Source organism: Podarcis tiliguerta, assembly GCF_965153285.1.
Source record: "Podarcis tiliguerta genome assembly, chromosome: 1".
Taxonomy (NCBI): domain Eukaryota; kingdom Metazoa; phylum Chordata; class Lepidosauria; order Squamata; family Lacertidae; genus Podarcis; species Podarcis tiliguerta.
In genome coordinates this window covers 46,267,217-46,292,931 of record NC_139534.1, presented here as the reverse complement: position 1 = coordinate 46,292,931, position 25,715 = coordinate 46,267,217, and the positions used below count along the sequence as shown (strand labels likewise).

Sequence of the window (25,715 nt, the reverse complement as noted above, 5' to 3'; positions counted from 1 at the left end):
AATTGAGGGAAATGGCATGATTTAATTGATTTGGTTGAACTTATTCTTTTTTCTGTTAATTAAAAGTTCCAGAGTGTGTAGCATGTAGCTCAGATAAAGTATGGGAGTTCAAATGCAGGGCAGTGCTTGGTGACACTCAGGCTTTGGGGAAGGAATGTGAGATGGCTGGTTAAGAAGTCAGAGCTGGTTCAGCATTAATGCCAGAGCAGCTTTGCATTGACATTGGAGGTTGCACAGGGCACTGGCAATCTTTTTTAAATGATGAAGAAGGAATACACTGTGTATAACGAAAGCAGTTTATCCACGTATCCAAGTATCTAATTTAGCATTCCCAATAATACTTCACATTTTCAGGGCAATTGTATGTACTCCAATAATTTGATAATGGTACTTGCTGTATGGGGAGAAAGCAAAGTCAGAAGCAGCCAGATCCAAATTAGTTTCTAGGTTATACTTCCGAAGGGCTGCCTATCCATCAGGTTTAGGTAAACAAGAACTTCCAATGGTAAGGCTTGTAAGTCACTGCAAACCTGCAGCATGGGACTTTTTGTCCCTTTCCTGTATCTCTGAGAAATTCCTTATTGTTCTTATAGTACATCTATCCCTCTCACTGCTCAGAATATGCAAATGTTTGCATGTATTTCAGCAATGAAACTACAGCTAGAAGTAGTATTCTGCCAATGCTACATGTTTTAGAAGGATATAACATCAAACTAAATCTCTCACGTTATCAGGCTGGTTTCATAAGCTTTTGATTGGAACCACCTGGAGGAGCCTTCTAGTAGAAAAGGTGAGTGGCTTGGAAAATTCTTATGATGAGACCTTGAGTTATACTCCTAGTCAAGCATACTAGTTAACCAAATAAATCAACATAAACATTATTTGTAGGATTATGCTGAATGTTCTCTCATTTCCGTTTTGAAGTAAAGCAATGCTTTCATGATGAGCAAAATATACCTGCCCAGAGAAAAACAACCTTATGTATGTTCACATTATTTTGAACCTCTTAGCAGGGGAGAAACAAATGGTGGCAGTTTGTGCCTTTTTTTCCTTTGTAGAGGGATTTATTTAGGTCTTCTTTTTCCTTCATAGAGCCATTCATATAATGAATGGATGACAATGCTTTGTAGCCAATGTGTTTTGCTATGTAGCTAATGTGTTACTATTTCTGATAATCCCATATAGCTAATATTACTAAGCAAAAGCAAATCAAAGTCAATTCATAGTGCTGCTTCTTTGATTACTCAAATGGTGATTTTAGCTGAGGGATCACATCCTACAGAACAGAATTGCATCATGGTGCTGCTGTGAATCCAGTCATACCTAGCTACATGTTGATGTCTGTGAGGGAACACAAATCTCATCCAGAGTGAGAGGGTAGCAGTTCCTGAATAGCTGAGGAATTCGGTCCACTTTTGAAGCAACCACTGAAACATTGCCTAATGCATGGAGAAAGTTTTAATACTGGCAAAAAAAATTAACAAAAAATATCCCTACTTAGTGCATAAAGGGGGATTAGATTAGAGAGAGAGAGAGAGAAACTGGCTAAAAGCAACACTACTGAATGAAGGCTACTATGGGTACAGTCCAACCCATGTAAAGTCTGTTTACGTCTAATTGATTTTAATGAGGCAGACTTAAGTCTTTGATTACCTCTGTTGAAATAAATTAGACTTAGAATTTGTCATATTTGTGCTTTTATTTGTGGCCTTGCAATGTAGTTTGCATTAGCTAGAGTCATCCTCTTAATTTTTTCAGTGGTTTGGAATTCCAAAGGACATTCCATTGTCCTTGATCTGCTACTGTTAAGCTCATTGGCTCAGCTGTGATAGAGACAGATCTCTTCCTTCAGTTCCGCCATAGTCTTCCTTCCCTTAGTCTATGGGAGAAACAGTAACAAACTCTGCACCCCAAGGCAGCTTCAGTCAGCTAGCCATTGGCAGAGAGCTGACAGGCCCTGCAATTTCCAGCAGTAGCTGTGCCACCAGAGGCCATGTGAAGTGGCTCATAGTCATGAATCATCCCTTCCCTACAGCAGTAACATCCAAGCTGAAACTGTGCTGAATCCTACAGGTGAACTCTTTGGCTTAACTGCTGCCATTCTCTGCTGGACTGCTTGCCTCAGAAGGTCTGCTCCTCCTTTCAAACTTGTTAAAGAGTTAGATCATGCACAGAGAACCCTTATAATCCACTGTCACTTTTAAAGTGTCCAAGCAAAGTACACTAGTAAGACATGTGGCGGGAGACAGTGTGTTTCTGAATAGCAGTGATTTGAAGCCACAGGAGGGGAGAGTGCTCTTGTAGCTCTTGAAAACCAGTGGTTTTCAAGCAATGTGCTCTGGCATCCTGGAGTACCTTGAATGATGGTCAGGGGTGTCGCAGGCAACACTGGCCTCTGTCCCTCTTTCCTTCCCTTCCTCTTCTGATGCCCTCTTGCGTCTCTGCCTCCCAAAGGCTTGCACAGCTATTTATTGCAGCAGCCCTGGCTATATACTCCAGAAATAAATGGTGCCTCTGGAAGGCACTTTTCTTTGGGATGGGGGGGGGGGCAGCTCAGAAACCTGGAGCGGCAGCAGCAACAGCTGCCCAGAAGACTCCCAAGGAAAGAGGAGAGGAGGCTGAGAGAAGACTCCACAAGGGTGGGTGTTCAAAAAAGAGTGAGAGAGGCTGCCAGCTCTGCAGGCAAGGGGTAACATAACTGGGCTCCTGAGCCCCCTAGTGGTGCCACAAAAAGAATGTAGTTGGTTGAGGGAGCCGTGGACTCAAGAAGGTTGAAAACCTCTGCCTCAGTCAGTTGAACCTCTTAAGTACCGTATTTTTCGCCCTATAGGATGCACTTTTCCCCCTCCAAAAATGAAGGGGAAATGTGTGTGCGTCTTATTGGGCGAATGCAGGCTTTCGCTGAAGCCTGGAGAGCAAGAGGCATCGGTGCGCACCGACCCCTCTCGCTCTCCAGGCTTCAGGAAGCTATCCACAAGCTTGGTGCGCCAGCAGGAGGTTCCACCGGGCGCGCAAGGCTTGCGGGCGGCAGCCTGCAGCCCAAAGCAGGGGGCGTGCTGCGGAGCACGCCCCGTGCTTCAGGCAGATGTCTGCAAGCCTCGCGTGCCCGGCGGGAGGTCCCGCCAGGCTTGCAGGCAGCAGCCTGTTCTGGGGGCTGGAGTCGGGGGAAGCTCGGGCCTGGGGGGGGGAATATTTTTTTTTTCTTTATTCCCCCCTCCAAAAAAAATCTAGGTGTGTCCTATGCGGCAGTGCGTCCTATGGGGCGAAAAATACGGTTAATACCATCAAACCCACAACGAGAAAATGACCACACTAGCAGAGCCCTCACTCGATAAAATACTATGTTGTGGGTGTATTTATTTCTTTTCAGGGAACATATGAATACTTTATGGCGATATTAACACATGTTCCATTCTTAAATTGCCTATAGGTTCATACATGTCAATAGATTATCTTTAGCTCTGAGAAAGCCTTGCCTGGTTGTTGAATCATTTTCTAACATGCAGACTTAGGCACCTGCGTACATTAAAAGCTGTATTCTTCTGTTAAGTTTGCTACCCAAATTATACAATTGCATGTTCACCTGCAATCTGTGCCCTTGTAACTAGAAAAAAACCCATATGTGAGCTTGTGTGCTTATTTTCTATATGAAGAAGTAGCACATTGTGGTATTTCTCTTGCTTAGGGAAAGCATTATTTAACAATGCCGTCAATGTAGCTTGAAGCCCAGAATGACCGTAGCCCAAGCTTTGATCCCTCTTGCTGTAGGCACTTTAAGATTGGAGAGTCTTGGGTATTTCTTTCTGGGGAAGTTGGAAGGAAAATGCCACAATATATGTCTAAACCAGCTTTGTTTCCCTTATTGCCTATACCAAAGTGAGCAAGAGAGTTTTGTGTTTGTATCTTGGTTATAGTTTATTACAACCAAGCTAGTTTATCATTGCTATTCTACATTTCTGTTTAATAATAATTGATAATAGTAAATCAAAGCAGCTTACACTGACATTAAATTTATCAACATAAAAACAAGTACAATGGTAACTCGGGTTACATACGCTTCAGGTTACAGACTCCGCTAATCCAGAAATAGTACCTCGGGTTAAGAACTTTGCTTCAGGATGAGAACAGAAATCGTGCTCCGGCAGCGCGGCAGCAGCAGGAGGCCTCATTAGCTAAAGTGGTGCTTCAGGTTAAGAACAGTTTCAGGTTAAGAATGGACCTCCAGAACGAATTAAGTACTTAACCTGAGGTACCACTGTATAAGAAGACATGCCCATTAAAACAGCACAGTGACAATAATAAAAGAGCACTTTAAAGACATGGGGTTTGATCCAAGCGTACCCTTTTATTCATGGAATCAAGGAGGGAGTGTCAGTAACGTCACATTCTGTGCTGTTCTGGAGGGTCCCTCAAATACATTTTCAGGGGTGCACTAGGTTGAAAGTGGAATTTGTGAACATTGTGCCCCCTACACTACCATTTGTGGGTGCCAGGAGACCCTTTCCCCAAGTGGAATTCCACTCCAACCTTATGAAGTTAGTTTAAAAATATAACCCAAAGTAGCATGTATGTCTCTCTGCACTTCCTTAAAAAATGTACATTCCTTTTTTAGTAAGTGTGATATCTCTTTGATTAGGTTACTTAGGAAACCAGTTCACCTGAAGGAGATGGGACCTCTCATGCTGCTGTTAATGACTTTTGGTCATTTGCTGTGTTTTGTTTTGCTTTGAGGCAGAGTTCCAAAGAGTGTTTTGTTTGAAGTATAATTTCACTATGATTTTTGTGCAGAATAGGAAGTAAACCATATTTATTCTTTAACTGCAAGCCACAACCATGACTTTCTCGTGTGAATAAGAACTTGATCGATATGCACTGGAATAAGAATATTTCTAGTGAACTGCATTAAATTGATGAACATACCCTATAGGGAAATGCTTTTTTGTTTTTGTGTAATTCCATTACTTAATTATGGGAAAGCCTGCTATGTTAAAATTACACCGCTCAGGTTTCATGAGAGACTGTTAACACTTGGCTACTTCCCTGCCAGCTTGCATAATAATTAGCTTCACGCAGAGTAAAATAGTGGGGCTTCAAATGAAGTAAATATTGCTGGGCACGAGCAGGATCTGATATCACATTTTATAGGGTCAGTTAGAGGAAAACAGATTGCTAGTTCTGTCTGTTAGAAATCACCATGATGAGTGCACAAAAAATACTCTTATTCTTTGCACTGTGCTCGACTTCCCAGTAATAATTGACCATCCTACATCCACTGTTGTGCAGCAAACCGAAGCAATGTGATTTGTCTTGTCTTCAGTTCAGTATGGTTTTAAATACCATTACTCAGGAGCCACCCTGTTCCCAAGTTTGCCTTGTGAAAATACATCTAATGGGATGGGGTGCATACTAAATTGAGATGAATGAGGCAAACTGGCATGGACATTTGGGTGAAATCTTTGTCAGAGAGTGAGATTTTTAATTATTTGATGGGCAGTATTGTTCTGTTGAACTGCTGAGTCTTCTTCAATCTGCTGCGTCTGTTGGCTATGTTCAGATGACACAGTTAACTTGTTTACTGGGATCGGAACAAGCCTTAGGCTTTGGTTCTGTGGCCTACCAAGCCCTAAACTGCTGTTAATCTTTACTATGGTTTGTTGAAGTAAGCCAGCTTTAAACTAATTATTTCAAGTTAGCTTGTTTCATACAAACCATAGTTAACCTTGGTTTATTGCGTTTGGACTAAAAGGCAAGGTGAATCAAAAGTTTACAAGTGAAAATAACTTGGTTTTGTAAACAGCAGGACTCTGTACTCTGGTGCAGATGTAACACTGGCTATTACCAAACCATGCTTTGCATATTGGGAGCCAGCCTTGGGTTTCCCCTTGGTTTCCTTAACCTTGGTTGACCATTACTTCTGCACTAGTGCTAACCAGGGTTCACATGTGATGCTATTCTGTACGTAAGGCAAACCAAAGAATGGATGGAATACCTAAATGCAGTGCTTTTTTTTCCTAAAAAATTTTTAAGGGAAAACTCCCATATTGAAACTCTCATTTTCCTACTCATATTAAAATACTGCTCCTCAATGAGGCCAAACTTAGATTCACAAAATGTTATGGGGTATGTGTACCCCTGCATACCCCCAGAAAAAGCACTGCCTAAATTGTTTTCTTAGAAAACCCTCCCTCCCTTCCCATTTGTGTTTTTAAATGTAATTCTACATATTCTGACGCAAATAAAGGTGTCCCTCCACCCATCCACACACTTTCCCTTTGCTTCTGGCTCTGAAATCCTATCAGATGCCAGACTACAAAATAAAAAATCTAAACCATGATTACTTTTTATTTAAGAGGGATTAGAGGACACTTGCATTGCAAAACTGTGTTGCTGGCACCAATACGAAACAAAACACAACAACCTAGCTTGTGCAACAGATTTACTAAGTTACGAGTCTCAGTGAAGACTTTTTGTTAAATCTTTGGGAGTTGTGGCAAGGGATTGGCTCATTCTGCTTCAGCAAGAAGAGCTCATTGGCTTCATGACATTACATTTCGTTTCAACTCTCCCTGAACCGTGTTGAACTTCACTTGGAACGTTCCTCTGCTTTTTTTTTATCCTGAATCTGTAATCAAAGAACATACAAGGAATGAAAAAAGCTTACAAATGCCTCAATTCAACAACCTAGGCATGTTACAAAAAGAAACAACCCACAAAGCCACAATCCTCTGTAAAGGCTAACCTAATCAGTCCTATTCCAAATGTATGCCATTTATCTCTAGCAGCCCCCCCCCCCCCCGGGTTTGTCTCTAGGCATACCCTCTTCTATGATGAAATATGCACCTCTGCCCTGGGAAAGAATCGTATCACACAGATGATCTGATGAATAGCTATTTGTGCCTTATATTTAAGCCCTTGCTATCCTTTCTTCATGACTCTTCATATATTAACAAGTGGGCATCTTTTTCAGCACTTCCAGAAAAGAGATACAGAAGATAATATTTTCTAGCAAGAGGGAATGATTTAAATCAAGATGGTTTAAAATCAATGATTTGAATGAGCAAGAAAAAGGAGGTTGATTTAAGTCAAGTTTTCTTTTGATACTACTTCACGTATTTTCAAAAAGATGGTGCAAACTACTAAACTCTGTTAATTTACAGAATATTGCTTACCCTGTTCCATATGTACAACCAAGCCTTGCATCTCTTAGTCTCAGTATACATTTTACATACTTCCTTCTTTTTCCCTGTAGAGGGAATGTCTCTAAAATGTTCTCATATAGGATCTTTCTTATGACAAACACCCATGACAATTTGCAAAGTTAGCAGCAGAATCCTATTTGCCCAGGAGTAAATCCTCTTGAGTTCAGTAGGGCTTTAACTATAAGTGAATATAGGACTGCAGCACAAGTATGGAGAATAATAGAGACCTGAGCACTGCATAAGTTTGTCTTCCAGTCTTCTTTCCGGTTGCTCCTTTCTGCATCTCTTGGTCCACATTTAACAAAAATGAGGTATCCAGTCAAAGCAGGGGTGATTATTACTAGGCAGACTAGAGCTGTTGATTTTCATCAGATTAAGATGAAATGCCTATATCTGAATAATGATAAGATAGGTTCTTCATTGAAACAGAAAAATCTATCTGGATATATCTGATGGCAGGGGTTGATTCAGTGCATATAAATGAACTGTAGGTCTAACACAGCCTTGTGACTATACCCCACCCCCAAGTTACTACTAGCCTGTTAAAAGAAAAAGCACTAACCTGCTAGGTGCTGACCAAAGAGGGATGGAGAGTGGCCTTTCTGCGCTGGGTGCAGAGGAGAGGCAAGGTGTTCCATCCTTCCTCCAACAGCCCACTCCTTTCTGTGCATGGAGTCCTGGTTGTCAGCGACTACAAAGCTACTACCAAGGTTGGCTAATGTGCTTCTGTTCCAATTAATTTACATTTGATCTCTTTATTATATAAGAGAAAATTAGTAAACCTTGTCAGAAGAATCCCTGTGTAAGAGTTTCCACTTGTGCAGTGGGGCTTCCCCCCCCCTCCCACAGTGCCCCTGAAATTAGCTGGTGGCGGGGAGTTGGGAGGATCCCCAGAATAGGGTGGGTGGGTGGGTGGGTGTGGTTTCTTCTGCTTGCACAGAGAGAATGTGCATCATAGCGCAAAATTGTGCATCATAGCGCAAAATTGAATTCCACCCTCAGTATTTACAATTCTTAAAAACATCAAAATCCAATTAATTTTCTTTTAAAAATCTTAAATCAGATTTTTAGTCCACCTAACATGCTTATGGGACGCGGGTGGCGCTGTGGGTTAAAGCCTCAGTGCCTAGAGCTTGCCGATCGAAAGGTCGGCGGTTCAAATCCCCGCGGCGGGGTGCGCTCCTGCTGTTCGGTCCCAGCGCCTGCCAACCTAGCAGTTCGAAAGCACCCCTGGCTGCAAGTAGATAAATAGGGACCGCTTACTAGCGGGAAGGTAAACGGCGTTTCCGTGTGCGGCTCTGGCTCGCCAGATGCAGCTTGTCACGCTGGCCACGTGACCCGGAAGTGTCTCCGGACAGCGCTGGCCCCCGGCCTCTTGAGTGAGATGGGCGCACAACCCTAGAGTCTGTCAAGACTGGCCCGTACGGGCAGGGGTACCTTTACCTTTACTAACATGCTTATATTTGAGAGGAAGCCAATAGAGACATCAAAGGTGGTGAATATGGGATTAATCTCAGTACAAGGTCATATGTCTATTCCCAAGATAGTAAAGTCAGCATGTGCAGCTGTAGCATTTCTCCCTGAAATGTGGTTAAAGGAATTGAACTGGGCTGCAGTGTTGTGCTCGTCTCCCTTAGGAAGTCAGGTGGCCCTCTGCCTTCACCATGAGAGGAGTATAACTATTACATTTGAACTGCCCAGTGGTGCCTTGGCTGCTTCATTTCTTTATGTTAAGGGACTTTGTCTGAATTTGCCATAGTGTGAAAATCTGCAAAGTTGCCATATCAGAGAGAAATTATTTCTGAAGTGTTGTTGTTTTTTCCTGTCACTTGAGAGCAGTTTCAGATAAAAGGTTTTAGAACAAGGAGGTCAAGTGTGTGACAGCCTGTTTTCCTCTGCCCTAGAAATATATTTATGAACTCGCACTCAAGTCCCCCCCACTCCGCAAAACCCATTTTTGGTTTTATTTTAGCTGAAAGAACTTCCTCATCCTCCGGTGCCCTTGAGAGCACATTGAGATAGGCGTACAATATTTGTTTGTTTCTGAGAGCAGAACATTCATTAGAAGCCGGAGGAGCTTGCTTCCCATTCCCCTCTCTCACTGCAACAGACATCCAAATGCCAGGGACACAAGAAGGTTTTGTTCTAACCCAGAGTGTGAACTTGCACCATGAAGAAAGTGGCTGGGGATTCTTTCTAGCTTCCAAGTGCCGTGAGTTGAGGTGATCTTCAGCACAGTGCATTTACCTGCTTACCTCATAAGCTAGATGCTCTTCTCTACTTAATACCACAACCCACTACATAGTGAAGCTTGCTTAATTCCTTTGATCCATGAGGGTGTTCAGTTCTGTCCTGGATTGTGCCTCTTCTGAGTCCTCTTCCACTGAACTCCATGCTAGACCAGCAGTCACTTTCCAGATGCAAGCAATTGCGAAAAGTTAGCTTCCTAAATAGTATTATCTGCAGCCACAAATTCCCCTTTTGGTTCATTTGGGATTGTGCTTTAAAAGATCTGGACTGCTCTTCTATTTAAGTCAAGCCAGAGGAAATGTAGCATTCTATAGCATTGGCTGTACTGGATACAAAGACCTGTGAACGTGGTAAATCCTTAGAATTTGGTTTTCCTGTAATGTGGAAGCCTGAATTAATTCTGGCCTTCATAGTTAACAGCAAGAGAGGTTAATTCACAGTTCATTCCCAATTTAGCACAGTAATTAGCTGTTTGTAGAACACTATTTGTGTTTGTTTTGGAGTTAAATACACATAGATGTAAGCCACACTTTTAAAAATCTGCTGCACCTTTATAGAGTGAAATTTAAACTTCCTGACTTAATTCACTAAAACATAATGCAAACATTTGTTTTTTAATTGGTCAATTTTAAAGCAGACAGATGCTTCGAAAGGAACGATGTAATGAAATTATATTCATTTAACAAAATCTACTGCTTATTATTTGTTTTCCAATTAAGTGTCAGTTAAGAATCAATTTCTGTAGGTGGGAAGAAGAGATATAGGCATTGTTTCTAACATTATATAAAGCCCAGAGCTGTAGCTGAAAAAATTGGTCCAGGATCCAGTGGGGCATTTAATCACAGCCCCATCTGCAACCAAGCGCTTTGAATGGATACTAGCTTTTTGTTAAATGTTAACCCTCATTTAACCCTCTTTAATGTTCTTCTTTAACCAGGGCTTTGGCTGATTGACATCCAGTGCCCTTTTAAAATATGATGGGGTGTTATTGGGTTGTTCTAGTTTTTGTTTTTATTATGTATGTGATTTTATGTTGTGATTTTATCTTGTGAACCGCCCTGAGACCTATGGGTATAGGGCAGTATACAAATAATATAATAATAATAATAATAATAATATATCTTCACCAATATGATGCACTTTCTCAGTTAAAATTATGAGTACTTCACTCTTGCAAGTAAGCATATGATGGCACACAATTTATGATAAAAAGAGGGGGGAAATTAAAGCAAGCTTTTGATCAGGTACTAAAGTCCAGTTCAGACATTCTCAGCCTGCATGCAATTGAAGCCGCCACTGTGGACACGTTCCTGTGAACAATGTAATATGTGACCTGGGCCGTTATCAGATACACCTGTAATCTCCTGATGGAGATTGCCAGTAGCGACACATTTCTTTTGGCTGCCATAGTCACAAGAATTGCCTTTGGTAGCTGGGCTTGAGATCACAAAGTGGACCTCTGGTGGCATAATACATTTTAAAATAATTTAATATTGAGATGACCTAAATAAGAATTCTCATTAACACATCCCTAGAAACAGACTGGATACATTGCATAATTAAGGTGCTGAACTGGTGGAAATGCACTCATAGTTCTAGTATTTAAGTGCACTAATAGTGTTGTAGTATAAAATGTCTTCAAAATAGTTTGTACTTTTTTAAAAAATTGCACTATTGTTATTTTCTGCCACTGGGTTTCCTCTTATTAATGCCGTTTTTATACTGTTTTAAATGCCATGTTGGGTTGCTGTTGTTGTTTTGTATATATTATGGTGTTAATTTTTATGGGAAGCACCTGAGAGAACTTTTTGTATAAATAAGTGCATAAATAAAATAGGTAAATAATCAAATGTGCTTTTAAAAATCTCTTGCAGCCACCTTGTATACTTCTGGAATCTTATTTGGCGTCTTCTTGAACAGCAGCGTACCTATTTTCTTTGAACTTTTTGTGGAAACTGTCTACCCTGTTCCAGAAGGGATTACTTGCGGCGTGACCACTTTCCTAAGCAACATGTTCATGGGAGTTCTTTTATTTTTTCTTACTTTCTACAATAAAGGTAAGGAGTATTTAGATGCTTGTGGAGTATCAATTTGTTAGCACAACGTATTTCAGCTGGGAGTTTTATTTTTGGCTTCACCAGGAAGAGGAGCTTCATGGAGATTCTTCTGTTAACACTAATGATGTGTATAAATCCCTTAGCATTTGTAGAAGAATAGGCCTCCCTATGTGTTCGTCTTTATAAGTCTGCCAGTCAAAGATTGAAATCTTCACATAGAATTGTTCCTTTGAAGGCAGGGCAGTGGGATGCCTTTGAGATAAATACTGTGGTGGCTTAAAAAAAAAAAAGGACGACAAAGAACCACGTAATGTTATGACCATTAATAACATACGTAGCTAGGCAAGCTAAAACAGCGATAAAACTAATCCAATCTCATGCTTCAGGGTCTTATCTGGTTGTTTCAGGGGGTAAGAAGAAGCATGTGGTTTCTTTTTTGTCTTCCAGACCTGGTCTTTTGACCACACTCACAATTTACAGATTGGCAAAAGGGGGGGTATCTCCCCACTGTCCTGTTTTCAGACAAGTTTTGGAAGATTGTAAACTGAGGAGGGGAGAGTTGTGGGTTATGTGTTGCTATAGTGCAGGTGAGGGGAAACTTCTTGAGTTCAAGGTTCCTCCATTTTTGACAGTTGGACAGGGCCACCCACATTTTGATCACCAGGCATCATACACCATAATTCTGGTTTCAAGCCAGCGGCAAGCACAATCTAGTCCCGCAACACTAAAAACAGTTGATGGTCACGTGGGCCTGGTTTGTTCAAAATGGCCTGACGGATACCTTCCCAGTGCAATGCTATAGAGATAAAGGGTTGGCTCAACCTGAAGCCTCTGAGCTATGCTCCTGTAGAGCACAAAGGGTGTGGAACCATCTGAAGAATGGAGACAGGGTTTCTTCTCCCCACCCCCCTTCTGAAACGTACCCTCTCATACAACAGAGAAAAGGTCTTTAGCCTAACGTACATCTTCTTGTACATCTCCCATGCTTAGAGTGTATGTGTTTGCAGATCTGTTTGTTGTATGCATGCACTACATGCTGTTGTTTACATGTTCATGTAAAATGCCCTGTGTTCACATGTAAATAATGAGCCAGGAATGCAATGGGCCTTAGCTATTGGTTGAAAGGATGAATATTGCTGCAACCTCACATATATCAGTCCTTTCCATATTTGATTTTTCTTCAGCTCTTGCTGTTCGTTCACAAGAACTGCCATAGAATCATCCTCACCTACGATGCCATGATTCCTTGGAGGGAGAATAGAATACACATAGATTTTGCTGTTAGTGCCTCCCAGTATACACTTCTACTGGATATGCCAGCAGAGCTGACTTACAACTCACATGATGACAGCTACTGGTGCCATAAGTTTAGTTTCTTGCTTTGAATTATTATTTTTTAAGCGCATTCTTGTTAGTTGACATCATTTTGGCCAGAAAAAATAGCTTTGACATTTGAAAGCCCCATAAAGACGGTTGCCGTCTTTTAAACAAATATATAGACCACTTACGGTTGGATGGTTTCCATGTATTAATTTGGCAGTTTGAGGGAGAGGAGCATAAGGGAATGTGAGGATACTGGAAACTTTAGTGATTTTACTTAGTTGGTGTACATTCTATTCAATGTGGTAAAAGGTAAAGCTTTTGATGGAATTGATAGCAAAAATATTAGTAGTGGGTTATGCCTAATAGAACATAAAGAGATATTTCTAAAGAAGCAGTGCTGTCTATAATATTGAGAGTTTTGTACCTTTAGCCCTGTGAGTTACTGGGATTAAACCAGACCAGTGTTGTTAGGTGGTTTTAGACCTGAGGGTACATTTAGAGTTCTGTAAAAACAGTGAACAAAGTAGGCATTTCTTCAGAAATACACATAATATTGATAGGGACAAGCCAAATCAGACTGCTGTTGTTGAATAAAATGATATTTTATCAATACAAGACTAGGAAGGCAAAAGAATAGCTGATGAGAGTCAAAAGAATTGACTAAATGAACACACCCTGTAGATCTTTAAAAAGCACTCACAGCTCATTCTGGAATGATTTACAGACTCTGGATTTGAAATCCAATTTATAAATAAGGTCTCACTGTGCTCAACTTTCCTGACACATAGCTGTATAAGCCTAATTTTCTTGTGAGCATTTGGAATTGTGGTAGGATGCAGAGATGCTCTTAATCTTTCTCCACCACAATGTCTGCACAGCAAAGGAGTTGTGAAGACCTCATCCCATCATTGTGACTTACTTACCAAGCAAATTAAGATGGCTAAAATTTAATTAATTTTGTTTTTAAAATGTTCCACGACAAGGGTTATAATCAAATCATAAATTTTGTCTCAATGTGTTTATTTTCACTGCATCTTCTTAAATCAAAATCTTTGGTGCTTTATAATGCTTCTCATTTATGTGTAAATAGTTTTGTTTCTGTTAGTTAGCATAACAACTAAAGACACAGAATAGGCAAGGCTCTTCCTGTGTGCCCCAGTTCAGCTGGAAGAGGTTAAGCAGGGGTGCTGGCCTATTTGAGCACCCCAGCTCGATTTCTTACAGTACCCCTATTTTCAATGAGGACAACTTCTTTCTGACAAAGCTTGCACTTTCTACGAAATGTTTGCCTTAACCTAAATTATGATGCTTTTAAAGAACTGGCCGTTTTTTATGATGAAGTAGGACATGCATATTCAAGACTAATCTTTCTTCTTTTCCCCCCACCCACCCAGAGTTCTCTTGGTTTAACTGGTGCCTCCCAGGCTCCTGTCTGCTAAGTCTTCTGCTCATCCTGTGCTTCAGGGAATCCTACGATAGACTTTATCTCGACGTCATTGTCTCCGTTTGATAGCACAAAACAGAAGGGAGCTCCAGAAGAGGATGGAAGTTAGAACCCTGCTCTGCCTCTTTCCTTTGGAAATTGAAAAGACCAAAGGTCAAAGCTAAAAAAAACCTAAACAGTTTTAACATTGACCTTTTAACTGAACTTACAAAGTGGTTTTTAAAGTACACTTCCTAATTTCAGATTTTATTATCTTGATAACGATGGTGAGTGTTGTACTTGAATGGGAATTTGAATATTTTTTTAAAAGCACACACTCAGAAGAATGTGCGTTAGGGAGAAGCTATAGTTTATTAACTGTGAGATTTTTATTTAATAAGCTATTTAACTGGGTATACAGATTTTGTGCCAACTCAAGCCATTTACAAAATGAATATCTTACTTAGGGTTTAAGGGAGGAACATATTCACCATCACAAAAAAGTCTATTTTTGCAGCCTAAAGAGTCTAGTAAGAATTCTGATGTTCCAATATTTATCCTGCTTTTTAAACAATATACTATCCCCCATGGTGTAGTATATGAAAAGACAAGTGTCACTTTGATGACCAAATATTTGCAACCTAGTTAATTAGGGCTGAACAACTTGTTCCCTCACTATGAGTCCTCTAAGCTCTATCAAAATGAGAATAGTAGGTAGATATGAAATTATCCTTCTAGGATTTTAACTATGACCAAATATTTAAAATCCATATAAATGTCTTGACATGCCCCTTGTACACTACGTTTATTTTCTAATGAAGCAATTGCTAATGTTTTCTAACCACTCCCCTTCTTGACACATTGAAGGGTCTTCTATCAGTTGGTGCTATATATTCAGTTATGTTTAAAACAATTAATTGCCTTAGTATAGGAATGACATCGGTTGTGAAGGTACAATGGGTCAGCACTACCTTTACTGGGATATTTTTAATTCATTTCTCCATCCAATACTGCAAGCTGTCCTCCCAATGTTTTATCAAGCTGACTGAACAAAATTTATAGCTTTTCTGTGACAAGTCACGTGTGTTTTCAAGCTAGTTTACAATTTAAAGAGTGCCTATCTTGTGTGATTTTGTTTTTAAACAGATATTCAGTGGTGGTACTTTCGGGTAACAAAATTAAATGGCAAATCAAATTGATCCAGAGTTTATCTTCTATAGAAAGCTTTCAATCCAGTGGGCAGATCCCACTGGTGGGGGCGGCATTTACCAATTTCTCTTCTCCCTCCCACAGTGTTTCAGCCCAACTCAGGAGGTGGGTGAGGCTGAGGGTGCAGGAGAGCAGGGAATCTCCCTTGTCCACCAGCAGGAGCAAAGTCTGATTCCAGCCTTGGAACGTTGCATAACATGGTAGTTGCAGTACTGTGTATCCTGTATTACGACACATATTATTGAGTTGGCTTTGTTTTCAAAAGCCCATCTAGCTTCTCCAGTTGGTTTTACAAAGCTTCACGTGCTCATGCTTTGCAAGAAATCTTATGCAAAATACATGTTGCTATCATCCATTTGAGAGAGGGAATTGTCAACCTGTGTTTACTCAATTGTGGCCAGTATGCTTCTCTACTAACACAAATATTTTGAAACACTTTCATGAGCATTCTTATAGCTCTGTTAATACTGAGTTTTCATCCTGAGCTTGTTCTCTTCCGTTGGTCGGTCGGTCTGTGTGCATGCGTGTAAAATATTGTTTGCACATACAAATCTTACGAGTGTGTTTTTTAGTAGTAAATTTCCACAGTGTCGAAATTCTAATGAAATATTTAGTGCCATTGTCCATTCGAAAAGCAATCTCTTCAAGTAATGACATAGTTTACATAACACAGTTGAGTGACTTTTTTTTTTTAAGAGGAGGTAACAAAGCCATCTTGCTCAGGGGCATTTGTGGATTCCACAATCTAATATTATGCTTCAGTGAGAACTTTGAATTTGGATATGTTTCACTCCTTCAAAGAAGTTCCATTCTGCCACTCTTGATTCATTTGGCCACTGTAATTCAGAAATTAAGCAATATTTCTCAGACACATGGCTTTATTCTGTTTGTCCAGTCGTTTTATTCTGTGGATAACTGAAATATTTCTTCAGTTTGCATTTAGGATCTTAAATGGAATTATTCGTGTCATTTTATAGCGTCAACTTTTTGTTGTTGTTATGGTGCCATTGGTTAATAGGATGTGACAGCTTGATGAACTGATCCCTGACAGCTCATGAAAGACGAAAAACCTTTCTCTTAGAAGTACCTTTCAGCCAAAATATAGCCAATTTAATCTGCAATACAGTGGATGCTTCTGGGTTTCGGAGCGTCCGTAACTTGAAAAAACGCAACCTGAAGCGTCTGTAACCCAAGGTATGACTGTATAGAAAGATTCTGATTTCCCCTCACTTTACAGGCAGGCTTTTCTGTATTTTTTTTCAAGCAGGCTTCCTCACAGCTCTTGCCACATGATTTTTCTCTTGGGGTGCAACACCTACAAGGAGGAACAAGGCCATCCACTTAACACCCTTTCATTGCCCAGTAGGGAACAATCTAGCTTTCATCTAATAGCAATGTCAATTAATACTTCCTGGTCCCAGTTACATCAAGGTTGAACCTTCTTTTTGCTAAGAGTTATCCTACTGGGATTGCAACTGTATACATTTGAAGTACTTTCACAAGAAGCAGATGATGTTTTTTCACATACACATACCCCTCCTGGCTGCCATGTTATTTGTGTGGCATTAGCTAAAATGAGTCCATAGAATCAGGTTAAGTGTTCCCCTTGATTACGCTTCAAGGCATTTCTCAATGTTGGGATTTTAGGGAAAGAAACTCTCTGTGTACTCTTAATCTGCTCCCAAGAGGAATCAAGGCATTTTTTTGTTCCTGAGTTTTGTCTTACTTCTCTTGAGCACTTAAAAATGAACTAGAAGATTGGTGCAAGTAGATGTCCTCCCAGTCAGAGGGCAGCTTGGTGGCAACATTGTGATAGTGTCCTTTTTTCTTCTTATATTTGTGTTGTTAAAAAGAAACCCCCAACTTGTTGGCTGAGAACTAGAAAATGTGAGTAGGATCTGCGGCTTCATTTCCTGGAGTTGTGCTTGGGCCAGTCCCTTTTTGAACTTGGTGTCCTCATCTGATGTGTGTGAGATAATACAGGTATAACTTTATTGTCACTGTCTAGGATAAGACAGATCTGTGGTCCCATCTTTTAGGTAGTGCAGATCTCCTGTTCAGACAAGGTGGCCTCCTACTCTCATATCTCATATGTAAGGCATAACCTGAAGAGGTGTTATATCCTTGTGTGTGCTATTGAATGTGTGGAAAACATTTTGATTTTATAAAGATTGAACACACAGTGCAAAATGAGCCACCTCCAGGCGTGTGCTTTACTAAAAAGGGAAGTAGATATATAGGCATTAGGTAGAATTAATGAATATGAAGGCTATACATTATACAGTGGCTCAAGACAGCCTATAAAGGTTCTGATAGCAGAAATTTTGATTTGGTCAGTAACTTGCTTTATAATTATATTGCATAATAGTGGTAACTTCTCAAGTTGCTAGGGCAGCAAAAGTGGTTTGGAAAATACTTTTTGTATGTGATATGGTTGCTTATACTTTTTACTCATCAGTTATTTCCCAACATTAAAGTGAAAGTGACACGGTTGGCTAGATAGGTACATACAGCAATTGTATAGGAATGGTTATATATAGACTATCATGAAGACACCGAAGAGAAGTTCTTCCATGCAAGTTCTGTTGAAGTGAATAGGAGCAGCACAATCTTGTGTTGCCCCCCTTCATTCAGTGTAACTTGTACAGGAGAAATTCCCAGTGGACTATATCTTATCTAACCTTGTGCTCCAGGCAGCCTGCACAATATGTTCTCTAATAAATTAGTGAAGTTTTATTATCTGTTAGACATTTGCTTGGTCTCATTCAAATGAGTAGATCTGCCCTTGTTTTGAATGAGTCAGGAATATGAACTCTTCTCAGAGCAGTCTTACATCGATTCTCTCTAAATGTCTAAATATTGAAATGATAATATAATGATCTAAATTTATATCAGTATTTTATCAGTTAACAGTGAAAGGCACTGATTGCCATTCTAATTACATCCCATAGCTTGATGCTAGAGCCACACTTACTTGGGGATTTGGTATCATTCAAACAAATTTAATTTCGAGTAAACGTGTTAAGAATTTACGTGCCAGAGTGTTAAAAATATGTTCCTGAGAGAATGCACCAAATCTTTTTATCATTGATCATTTCCAGCTTGGGGGGAAGAATGCCCACCTCTGTCCGTGCTCAGTGACTTGCATCCTGCCTAGAAGTTCAAACAAGATAAGCATGTGGAATTATTTTCGCATGTGAAATGGAAAATACTGGTCAGTGTGGCTGCGTTGTGCATGCAGAAACAAATGAATAAGGTCTGTGACATTTAATCACGTAATCAGTTAATCAAAATATTTTGATCAAATGAACACACACACACGGTAATTATAAGTACTATTGATGACCAATTCCATCATAGAAGTATCTCCAGCCCTTGCGTGAGAGAATGGGGAGTCCCTTTTCTAAGATGATGTGTGCTACCGCACACGTTTTTATTTAGAACTACTGGGTTGTATCCCATGTTGCATGAGCTCTTTCTCTTTGCCCAGAGGCCACTGTGCTTGCCAAAATCCTATCCAAAGGGCTGGGAGAACCTGCCCAACATTGTGAGCTGTCCTCTGGGCTGCAAGGGGTTGCAGGGTACTGGCGGGGGGAGCAAGGTGTTGAGTGAGATTGCCTTCTGCTTATGCCATATTGGGTGCAACCCTTAGTTTCTCATATGCAATAATTGTGCAGATTTGACTAATTCTTTAATTATTTTACTAAACCTGAGTTCATTATTGATATTTTAATTGGTGGCAGCCCTATTCTAAGATAAAAAAATCCACTCCACCCCCAGATCCAAGATTTTTGCATTACATTATTTCAAATACACTAACATACTTTATTCTAACTGAATTGTGTATTTTTTAAAGAAAATATAGATAAAAACCAATTTTTATATGTTCTATTTGAATGAATGAATGAAATAAGTAAATAAATAGAAGAAAATGTAGATAATTGCAGTAGGCTGTGGTAAAGGGCATGTTAGGAAAGCGTCATGACCTGGGTTTGTATGAGGAAATCAATGAATCTTTGTTACGGCATGGAAAACGCAATTGTATAGTAGAAGTCTGCACTGCCACCCCTGGAAATGGGCCAGGATCCTCTCTAACCCAGGCTAGAAGACCACTGACTGAAAAGAGAAGTACTCTGTACCAAACAATGAATTCAGAAACTTACATAAATTAATATGCTTTGATGTTGTACGATATATTCCTATCTGTGCTAGTGATTGAGAGGTTCAAGGAGCTGACAATAGACTGCCCTCTAACTCTGGCTTTTGAGATTTCACCCTCCATTGCCATTTTTGAAGCATATCTTCACAACCAGAAAGGCTTGGATTTTATTATTTTAAAGAAGAAAAGCTTAATTCCTTTTGGCAGTGCCATGTTGAGTGGCTTTTCTGTTCTATGCAATGGCAGCATATGCATTGGTCCTTCCTTTGGGTTTCTGAACATGTAGCAGAGTCTTTTTTACATTTTCTGTTTTCCCCCTCCAGAACAAGGAGCCTGAGAGTTTCAGGATCAAACCCCCTCTACAGTTTGCCTTCATTGCACTCCACATTTTTTGTACCAGTTAGGGCACTTTGCATTCTTTCTGTATTTGTATCTGCAATGTTTCAGATATGGGAAGAATTGAATCTAGTGTCAGGATTTCCCAATGTGAGCTGGAGAGGTTTATTGCTATCTCCCATGAGCCTTCAGTTGTCCAACTTGACATCTTAAGATCCATATTTTTGTTTCATTTGGATATACAGCTGCAGGTTCTGAAACAACACAATCCATTAAATAAAGTGTTTGGTAAACTGGGTCACACAGGTGTTGAGGAGTATTGGCTTGAGCTGTGGTGAAATGTCAAAAACACTTTGGTCTGATCTTAGGTTGGTTGTCCTTTGCTTAAGGTTCACGACAAACCTCAATTCAGTAACTCCACATTTAGCTTAACTAATTTTTTACAGCCACTGTTTTCTCATGTCTAAGCTTTTCTTTGAACTCAACTTTTTTATATGCATGTAGTCGTTCACCTGTCAGAATTCTGCATGTTCTGCGATATGCAGTATCCTCACTTTTATGTTTCAGAGAAAGTTTTATATGTTAAAATGCATGGATTTTTAATTGCATCTCAGGATTTGTTTTAACTAGGCCTGGTGGTGTGAACCTGTAGTAAAAACGATTCCCTTTCATTTGTGGGTATGACTTTTTGTAAATCTAACCTGAAATTGTAAAAACAAATACATAGAACATAAAATGATTTCATTAGGATTTGTAAGCATTTTGCTTTCTGTAATTTTGTAGGAAAAAAGGATATTTTTATTTTAGGGCAAGTTCTACTTTTGTATGTAATATGCTGACATGGGGCACAATCTGTCAGAAGCATATCCTGCATTCATCTCATGGAAATAAATTTAGAGGTGTGGTCCTGCCCTATTCCCATTCATTATTATTTTCCCTTTGGAACTTAAGTAGGACAGGTTTCTCATGGATTGTGTCTGTGATGTCTTTTATTTTTTAATAAAACTTATTTAAAACCCACTGTCTAATACATCTAGAAACGTAAACTTCACCTATCACTTTGGAGTTCTCTTTAAACTGGAATCTTGCTGTAAGTGTTTGGTGTTAACTTGTGTAATACTTGATACACATTAAAAAGGTTAATTGTAGCTTGTGAGTCATCTTTTGTGCTTGGATGCCATATAATATCCTAGAGCGATGATAATATTCATTGAGGTATCTGCTGCTGGCTTTGTTGTGGAGAATTCCAACATGGCTTTTTGTCTGTTGGCAAGAGATGCAAGCTTAGGAACAGGTTTAACAAGGGATTGTTTTCCAGGTCATTGTACAAATGGCAGCTGCCAGAAGAACTGGACATGCAATTTTTGGGTGAATTGTCAAAACTCAAAAATAAGTTGGGCTTTTCTCAAGACAGTTCCATGAGATGATCTTCCAAATCACAAGCAACAGAATCTTTGTTTCTTGTTTCAGAATTGGCCTCAAATTATCCCATCAAGGGCTGGTTTTTGTGACAAGCTGTGTCTTGTAAACAAAAAAAGCTACTGTTCTGTTCTTTAATCTATAAGATGATGATTCAGGATTTGGATAAAGCTTGTAAAAACACCTGTGTAATTATGGTTTTAATGTGTGTGGGGTTTTTTTTTAAAAAAAAGTTTACATGTTTTGTTATATTTATTATGTATTTTCCTCAGAGTATTTGTTTAACCTAGAAAAATGTACAACATTTATGTCTGATATGATGAGTCACAGTCATTTCTGACTTGGGACAAAAAATATCAAGGTGATGCCTTAGATTTCATCTAACACTGATTCTGTTGATGTGAACTTTTTCAAATGGGATGGCTTTAATAGTAACCTGGTAAAGTCAGGTCCTAATCCTGAATTTGGCTTTTTATGGACGAAGATAACACATCTTACCTTGTATTCTCAACAGACAAGCTGAAGGCACAGGTAAGTGTCACTTGTGCTGTACTGAAGGAAAGATGCTTTGGATAACAAAAACAAAGTTTAGAATTTCTGCTCTTTATATTTTGGTGTGTTTGTTGTGGAAAACTAAAGAAAGGAGGAAGGACAAACATGTTGCTTCCTAGAGATGTTGTAGTTTTAGTCAGTTGAAGAGTAGATTAGCATTACATTGCAGACCAATTAGCAAAGGATGTGTGGATGTGCTAATTGTGCACAAATGTGCCTTAATACTAAACAATTCCAAGTAGAAATTTCCCGCATGTAAAGTGTTAAGGAATCTAGGGGATAAAGCTCAATCTAGTTCACACTAAGTTTGTTTTTACTGATGTGGTGCCTCTCAATTACTTTCTAATCGGATGCATTAAAAAAATAAATTCCCAGAGGCACATTTGTGAATATGAAAACTCTCAAAATTATAGCTTATGATTGACTAGGAATGAGGCATTATGCATGCAGGTGTAGCTGGTTTCAGGTTATTAGAAATCCAATCTATTTTTTATGATATTATGGTGTAATTTTCAGCACAAGACTGTGATATAAATTTCCAGTTGCACCGGAACATAAACTACAAGTGTCCCTGACTCTTGTCACTTTCCATGGTCTTTAGTTTGATTAATAAAAGGGACGAGAGCGATAACATTTTCCCAATAAGAATCTATGATCATCCCTCAATCAAAATGGGCCCATTTTATAGTGATATGTAACAATGATAAAAAATGTTATTTCAAGACCATTGGGACTAGTCTTTCAGCCTATAAATGTTGATCATATGGCTCTGGTTCTTGAAGCAAGTAAATAGCCCATTTTCTTCTTCTTTTGCGTTAAGAGCAGTGTCCTTGGAAATTGAAGTCTACTGGCTTCCTGGTTATATATAGCAAAAGAGTCTAAAGCTGATTTTTTTAAATGAAAAAAAACCCACACAATCAGCCCTGTTTGAAGTTCTAGCATAGTAAAATTCAAGATGTTTGTCTGAAGCCAAAGGTTCAGCGGCACAATATTACTATGTATTAATGGAATCTTAAAAGGTCTTGTTAATTGTCCCCTGCCTTTAAAATAGGACAGGAAATATAAAGTAGGAGAGGGAAGAGCTGGTAACCCTTCCAGATGTAAAGAAATTCTGATGGTCAGTTTTATAGTTTTATATTCATTTGTTTGTATTTCAGGCAAGTGGAACTAGTCAGTAGGAGTGCAATGTTCTATCTACATTAGTAAAAATCAGCCCCGTTGAGCTCAGTGAGGCTCTCACAGGTAAGTGTGGGTAGGATTATGCTTTAAGGCACTTGTCATGCTGCAGTGGCAAATTATACTTTGGTTGAGTACATACATTTTTAAAAAATGGATGCAGCCAGTAAACATAGGCTAATAAATTAAAACACTTCCATAAATTTAGCCTAACCGTTTGATCATACAGAATACACTGATACAGAATTATGTGCCAATGGATTAATATTAAATAAACCCAAATGAGGCAGAAAAACATAAATTATATTTGCCTTAACTGTTTCAAATTTCATTTTAATAGAAGAGATGTAGGTCAGGCATAGGCAAACTCAGCCCTCCAGCTATTTTGGGAGTACAATTCCCATCATTCCTGACCACTGATCCTCCTAGCTAGGGATGATGGGAGTTGTAGCCCCAAAACATCTATGCCTGATGTAGGTGCTTAGAAATAGTTTTTCAATTAGAGGAAGTTGAAAGATACATTAACAGTAGCAGGGGTGGGGGAAGAAATTTTAAGGTTTATGACTGGGGAAGCAATGACTAATCTGAGACAAGAGTTGAATACTTTAATCATGTGAACAAGCCTTGTCCTACCTCATTGGAGCAAGCAGATCTTTGCCTGCACATGCAAAGGTGAGGAACAGTTCACATGAGAATGGGTCTGGTTCTGAAGCTGGCAGAGCTGGGTGAACTCATTGGAGCTACTGTGCTTAAGAAATAACTGGAGCTGGTGGGGATTTTCATTCAAGATGTCCTAACACCTCATAGATAGAGAGATTCATGTGTCCTTGAATAGATGTTTGGAAAGCAAATTACAAGTTTACTAGTTCCAGTGTTTTATATGGGCTTGGACTTTTGTCTGGCTTGGACTGGGAAAATCTACTCAGTTATGAATCTTGCTGGGTTCTTTAGTGACTCACTGACTATCAGGGATAAGCTATCATGGTGGAAGATAGGACCAGCAACAAAGTAAGTTGTTACTTCCATATCCCTCTCCCCTATCCACATGGTTTGCCTTGCTTCCCCTTTTTCAGTGCTATGGTTTAGCAAGCAGGCAACATTCCTGCAGCTTGGGTTCCAACTACTAGTCTGTCCAGGTAGGAGCTACTGTTCCCATAAATATTTTTCTGCACCACCACCAGAAGGGATCATCCTGTTTGGCAAGAACAAAGGCTGGAGGCATAAAACGGCTGCAAGGAAACGTTATTTGTCTCTGTAAGTACATTCTGTTTGTATTTTAAAGGTTATACTATAAAATAAGTGTACAGACCTGTCTTCTCACTAAGGTCACCTACTGAGGCCCTCCTGGTTGTTCCACATTCTGCAGAAGCTCATCTTCCCAACCAAAGAGGGTTTTTTTTGTGGTGCCCACTCTTTGGAATACTCACCCCCCCACACACACTGTTGTGCTGGCTACTGATACCAGTCATTTGTCAAACTTTTTAAGTTGAATTTTGTACTGACTGTTAATGGTGTTGGGATTATTTTTATTTTTATTTATTTTAATTAATTTATTGTAAACTGTCTTGATATATGTTTGTAATAGTCTCTGTGTGTGATACATGCTGCTTTCAGCAGATGAAAGCATGGAGTCCCATTTAGATACCAAGTATTGATACTCTTCGATAAACAGAGGAATTAATGATCAACCTCTGGATTAGGAGATTAGTATCTACAATGAATTGGCAGCATAATGAACTGATGAATTTGAGTTAAGTAAAAGTGAACATGCGATGAATGTTTTCCTTTGGCTTTTTGTATTAGAAACATTAATTTGCAGCAATAGAGTTCCTATAAATTTATTACTCTTGGGGGGAAATCAATTAGAATGAATAGTCGGATAGTTAATTGGGGGTTTTTAATGACTAAGTTTTGTTTAGCTGATTGCTAAACATAGTTATGGTTTATTTAAATGCTGATTGTCTAAGTAATGGATTGAAATGTGCCTCCAGTTGATTTAATGAAGTGTGGATTGTTTAATTGACTAGCTTTTGTAGGAATTAATAACTTTTTTCAATGGATTAAGGTATATTAATTTTGTATAGGGTTGTATCCAATGGTTACTTGGGTAGAAGGTCCCCTGTGCAACCAATCTTTCCCTTTCTTTTTGAAAAGTATCTGTCCAGGACAGTGTAGGTTGCTTTACTACCTTATGTTTCCACCTTTTGTTTTTGTGTCCTGTGTAGTCCTCCTTGGAATCAAAATTATTCTGAGTGGTTATTTCAGACTTACATAGGATGACTTGGATTGCCCCTGCTTACTCTAGGACATTTTTTCTTCATGTCTTTTTATCATCATAACTTACTTTGCACTTATTTCCTTACTTTGTATTTCAGACAGGGAATAATTAATCTCCTATCCCATAATAAACCTTAAGGGACAGTTGACAACTGTTCCAGAGGGCGTCTCCACCCCACCACATAGAGAGAGGCAAGTCTGTTTTGTACCATTTCTATAATTGGTAGTTTGGGGGCTAATATCCGCTTCCATAGTAGTTCAATATTTTCATTATCTGAATATACTGGGAGCTGCATTTCTAGTAGCTACTGGAAATCATTTGGCTTTGTGATATC

At 39.4% G+C, this 25,715-nt stretch overlaps 1 protein-coding gene across 1 annotated transcript in view; it reads left to right on the top strand.

The window, feature by feature from the left end:
* Window positions 1-21,104, top strand: part of SLC49A4 (solute carrier family 49 member 4) — a 68,808-nt gene extending 47,704 nt beyond the window's left edge. Inside the window, exons 8-9 of the mRNA XM_083410560.1 lie at window positions 11,324-11,506; window positions 14,224-21,104. Of these exons, the coding sequence (XP_083266686.1) occupies window positions 11,324-11,506; window positions 14,224-14,339 (299 nt within the window). The 3' untranslated portion in view covers window positions 14,340-21,104. The remainder of the gene's footprint in view (window positions 1-11,323; window positions 11,507-14,223) is intronic.
* The last annotated feature ends 4,611 nt before the right edge of the window (window positions 21,105-25,715 follow it).